Source organism: Orycteropus afer, unplaced genomic scaffold (assembly GCF_000298275.1).
Source record: "Orycteropus afer afer isolate SDZICR_OR568_19922 unplaced genomic scaffold, OryAfe1.0 scaffold00038, whole genome shotgun sequence".
NCBI classification, from domain to species: Eukaryota; Metazoa; Chordata; class Mammalia; order Tubulidentata; family Orycteropodidae; genus Orycteropus; species Orycteropus afer.
The window spans coordinates 10,378,154-10,383,343 of record NW_006921625.1 but is presented as its reverse complement, the minus strand read 5'-3'; the positions used below and the strand labels follow the sequence as shown (position 1 = coordinate 10,383,343).

General features: G+C 47.2%; 1 protein-coding gene across 1 annotated transcript in view; it reads left to right on the top strand.

The window, feature by feature from the left end:
• The window catches only part of DMBT1 (deleted in malignant brain tumors 1), a 21,547-nt gene that overhangs the window by 3,671 nt on the left and 12,686 nt on the right, over positions 1-5,190 (top strand). Inside the window, exons 3-6 of the mRNA XM_007936911.1 lie at positions 1,828-2,151; positions 3,442-3,595; positions 3,922-4,124; positions 4,855-5,175. Coding sequence (XP_007935102.1) covers positions 1,828-2,151; positions 3,442-3,595; positions 3,922-4,124; positions 4,855-5,175 — 1,002 coding nt within the window. The remainder of the gene's footprint in view (positions 1-1,827; positions 2,152-3,441; positions 3,596-3,921; positions 4,125-4,854; positions 5,176-5,190) is intronic.

Genomic DNA, 5,190 nt, shown 5'->3' with positions numbered 1-5,190 from the left:
TTGCACCGATCCCCCTCTGAGAGGTTGACAGTGGTAGCCAGGCACCATCTAGTTCTTCTGTCTCATGGTCATATAGGCTGATGATTTCATAGTCTACCAGTCCTTTGACGTAACTGTTTCCATGCATCTTTGGTTGTCTTCATCCTTCTTCGCTATGAATGAGAAAAGACCCATCATTGCAACCAGATGGCTGCTTGCATCAAGCTTTTAAGACCCCAGTTGCTACTCACCAAAGTAGGATGTAGAACAATGTTTTTGTGTATATGTTACACCAGTAGAGCTTGATGTCCGCCATGACCATGATCCCGAGCCAACATGTCCAACTACTCACTCCCTCTGGGTAGGTGGCTATGGCCAAGAAGCCAGCACAACCTAGAAAACACAGCAGACCAAGCCTCTGGTGGGGAAAACAGCTTCTCTCAGGAGATATGGCAAGCAAGACTTATAATTGCCTATGTCTGGATCTGAAAGATCACATGTAGGCAGACTGGCTAACACAGTGGACTGCTGAAATATGCAAGGCAGAGGCTTGCTTTTGGATCAGCTTGGCAACCATCATTCAGACTCAGGGGTAATTACTTTGACATTGGGAACAATGGACAGAATCTGCATGGTCTTTGCTTAGCACCTTCTCACAAGGGGAGGTGAATGAAAAATGCCCAGCCCTCCATGCTGGGTCCAGGCATTGGCTGAGTTTCTGCCTGGCTCAACTTCTTCACCCTTTGCTTCCCATGGTGACAATTTCTGCACAATGCATCTGATTTGACTTTCTCTTTTTCACAGCTACCCACAACCAATCCACGCCAGGCTAGCTGAATTCTGCTGTCCCTTAACTTTATGCATGTCCCTTTCTCCCTGTTTACTTGGACAGTCCCTTACTACTTCCAGCTACAGGAGGGGTCTTTGAAGTTATTTTTTAATCTCCATGACCTTTCCTGATAACTTTAGGGTATGTAGATGGTACCAGTTTAGTCCACAATACTTTCGTCCTCTTGTCTGGTTTAGTGAGATTAGAACAGCCTGGCCCCTCATGTGGGTTGCTAGTAGGGCTCACCTTGGGCTTTCTGAGTAGAAGGAGGCCATGCTCTTGGGGCTCTTGTGCCTGGAAGCCTTGCCTGGACCAAGAGTTATATGTGAGGGTACAACAGAGATTTCTCATGTCATACCTAAGCCAAAGACTAAATGATGCTTTTTTAAGGAACAATCTGTCATCATAGCATTGTAAGTGCTCTTTGTGTTTGCAGCACCTCGTTACCATTGTGTGGACATTCAGGAGCATGATTATTGCTCATTTCAAGGTGTGCAGAAGAAGCCACTTTCTCTCCCAGTCAATGGAGTTTATCAAACACCCCTGTCTCTGATCTCCAGATAAATGTCCCTAGATGTAACAATGATCCCTTGTCCACTCCATTCTAATCCCGCTTTGGTTTTCTCCCCAGATTGGTGGCCTACAACTACTCCATTTCTTGGTAAGTATCAGTTCATTCCATCCAATGCATCCAAGTTTGACATTCTTGTCAACAGGCCTGGATGAACTTCCTGGGTCTTGTGTTAAGCCTCAATAGCTCACACCTCATGAAATAACAAGGGTCCCCTTCACCTACCACTTCTAAATTATACTGTAATCAGAAGGTATTTGTCATGATGCTTTTGTTTCCTCTTGATGGTCATCCAACTCAAGCCCTCTTAAGCTTGTAGGGAATTCTGTGGTTCACACAATTAACCAGAGGTATTGGCCCACAGGAAGAATCTTCAACCTCAGTCTGACCTCAAGACCCCCTCCTTCAGGACACTCAGGGGACAATGAAATTTTATGTCTCCCTCTAGGATCTGATTCTGCCTTGGCACTGAGGCTGGTGAATGGAGGTGGCCAGTGCCAGGGCCGTGTGGAGGTCTTGTACCGAGGCTCGTGGGGCACTGTGTGTGATGACAGCTGGGACACCAATGATGCCAACGTTGTCTGCAGGCAGCTGGGCTGTGGTTGGGCCATAGCAGCCCCTGGAAATGCCCGATTTGGTCAGGGCTCAGGTCCAATCATCCTGGACGATGTGCGCTGCTCAGGACAGGAGTCCTACCTGTGGAGCTGTCCCCATAATGGCTGGCTCTCACATAACTGTGGACATGGTGAGGACGCTGGTGTCATCTGCTCAGGTAGGCCTCCAAGATATTACCCTCTATTTTAGTGTGTGGTTTTCTCCATGAAAGGGCTCTTTTTGCACTTGGCTCCTCACCTTATGCATCTCTGGGAAATGGAAAGTTTTCTCAATACTTCTAAAGCAATTTACCAGTCATCCCTATCCTCCTGAATTTTATGGGTGGGCCATAGCATGTCCATGGTAAGCATCCTTAGGTAGGAAGAGCAGACAAGGAATGAGTTATTCTACTTTGAAGTCGTAAGGATGAATTCTCCTCACACTCTTTTTGCCAGTCTAACTCCTAAGACTTAAATCTATTTGACTCTCCCGAGAGACCTCCAAGAAGCGGTTCTAAATGCTATGGAGGGTACAGGCACTTCCTATTTCTCCTGTTAGGATCCGGAATGGTTTGTTCTAACATATCCTGAGCACTGAGACAGACTCATTTTTCTTACTCTTTCTTCCGAATGCAGCAATCACTCCTCCTACCCCAGGCAAATCTGTTCCACCCCAGCCTAGCCATATTCCTCTGTAGAGTTCCTCTCTCTCATGTTTCTAGAAGCAGGAAGAATATGGCACACTCCTTCTTGGGAGTCACTTCCCTGATAAATAATAATAGCTTCTATTGTTGAGTGCTTTTTGGGTGCCGGGCACTGCTCTAAGGGTGCACATGTATTATTTCATTTAATTCCCAGAAGAAGCTGATAAAGTATATGCTATGATTACCCTCATTTGTCAGGTGTGGAAACTGAGGCTGAGATGAAACTGCGGCTTGGTGAAAAGGCAGAGTTAAGGTGTAAACCCAGGCCTTCTTCTGCAGGAACCCTAACCCTGATGCCACTTTGCCTGTGTCTTGTGAAGTGGCAGAATCCTAGGAGATGCTAGGGAATGAGTGACATCACAGAGTGCTCCCCACTGGCCAGCCACTATGCTCGGCCAAGGTTTGCCCCATGCCCCTCTCTGTCATTGTTGAGCAATGACAGTTGCTTTGTTGCTTACTTGCCACTTTTGCTATAAGGAGGCACATGGTGCCTCTGAACTTGGTCACTCCCTGCAGGAGTCACTGTTCTAGACCCAATAAGTGCAGCACACAGGCTCATGGTGAGAGCTTTCCTTCCTGGCAGCTTAGAACCAGGCCCCAGAGATGTGACTTGCATACAGGAAAAATTAAATCATGTTATGAGTTGTGGTAGCTGAAACCCTGAGGACTCTTACCTGGAAGAAGATAGCGTGTCCTGACACACCAGTGCTTCCCTGAAGAACCTTCACAATGGGGTTGTCCCTCTCTCTCTCTCTCTCTTTGTAGGACCCTCTTCAAATTGTGGTGGCCTCTTACTCAATGCCAGTGGCACATTTTCCAGCCCATCCTACCCTGGATTCTACCCCAACAATGCTAATTGTGTCTGGGAAATAGTAGTGAATTCCAGTTCTCGCATAAACCTGGGCTTCAATGATCTCCAGTAAGTAACACCCAGGTCATCTGGTGAAGGGTGAGTCCCACACCAGAGACCCAGTGGTTTCAGCTGTTTCCTGGGCTAAGCGCTTGTCACACTCATGTTCTAACATATCCTGAGCACTGAGTTGCCTGGAGGTCTGGAGTTGCCTGGATCCCTACCATGATGCATCAGGGAATATTGAGAAGTGCTCTAGTTTGATTGAAGGAAGAGCCAGGGGGAAATCTCAGATTCAACCATATCACTCATAAGCTCCGAGCTATCAATAAAATAGTGCAATCGGAATTTCAATATTGACGTGACCGCTTAACATTACACATTTTTCTATCCAGGTTGGAGATGCACAATAATTGCATGTATGATTATGTTGAAATCTTCGATGGACCACTGAACAGCAGCAATTTGCTAGGGAAGCTTTGTAACAGGACCAGGCAGGTATTCACATCTTCTTCCAACCGAATGACCGTCCGATTTCGAAGTGACGTCAGTTTCCAAAGCACTGGCTTTTCTGCTTGGTTTAACTCCTTTCCAAGTGGTAAGTGCAAATGTGACCCCAGCCAGGAGACTTGGTGGATTTAAACAGCCCCTCTTCTGTCTGCATAGCAGTTCCCGTGGGAAAGCAAGGAAGGGCTTCAGTGATGCCTTGTCCATTCTCTGACTATGGTGGAACTTTAGCCAAGTCAGTGTGGTGTGGAGAGTAGGGGGCATATCCTAGCTTTAGGGTTACCTCCAGCTCCTATGGTACCTTGTATAAGCTAACCCTCCTTGTTGAGTCAGCCCCTCCTGTCTGCAGACTGAGAGGTCTCTGAGCTCGTGATGTCTGGAGCCCCCTCCAGCTTTATCGTGGGGAGGCTCACTGTCCCTACCCTGTTTTTTTGTTGTTAGTTGTCATGGCATCAGCTCTGATTCATGGTGACCTCATGTAGAATAGAACAGAATGTTGCCCAGTCCTGTATCATCTTATCAAATAATATTCTATTTAATCCATAAGGTTTTCACTAGTTAGTTTTCAGTAGGTCATCAGGCCTTTCTTTCTAGTCTGTCTTAGCTTGAAAACTTTGTTGAAACCTGTCTACCATGGGTGACCTTGCTGGTATCTGGAATACTGGTGGCATAGTTTCCAGCCTCATAACAACATGCAGTAAACCTAACTCACAGACAGTGCTTTCTATGACATTGGGGATGGAGTCAGGCCCATGGATTAGTTGGCCTTTGAGATTCGTTGTGGAACATGGCCATCACCTTTCATGGCGTATGTCTTTCAGATGCCAGACTGAGATTGGTCAGCTCAAACTATTCCCACGGCAGATGTGCTGGGCGTGTGGAAGTTTACCACAGTGGAAGGTGGGGGACAGTTTGTGATGATTCCTGGGATTTCCAGGATGCCCAGGTGGTCTGCAGACAACTGGGGTGTGGAAATGCAGTGTCAGCCCTGGGAGGGGCCTATTTTGGCCCAGGCTCTGGGCCCATCACTCTGGATGATGTGGCATGCTCGGGGACAGAATCTACACTCTGGCAGTGCCAGAACGGAGGCTGGTTCACCCACAACTGTGGCCACTACGAAGATGCAGCTGTCATCTGCTCAGGTACCATGTGACTCA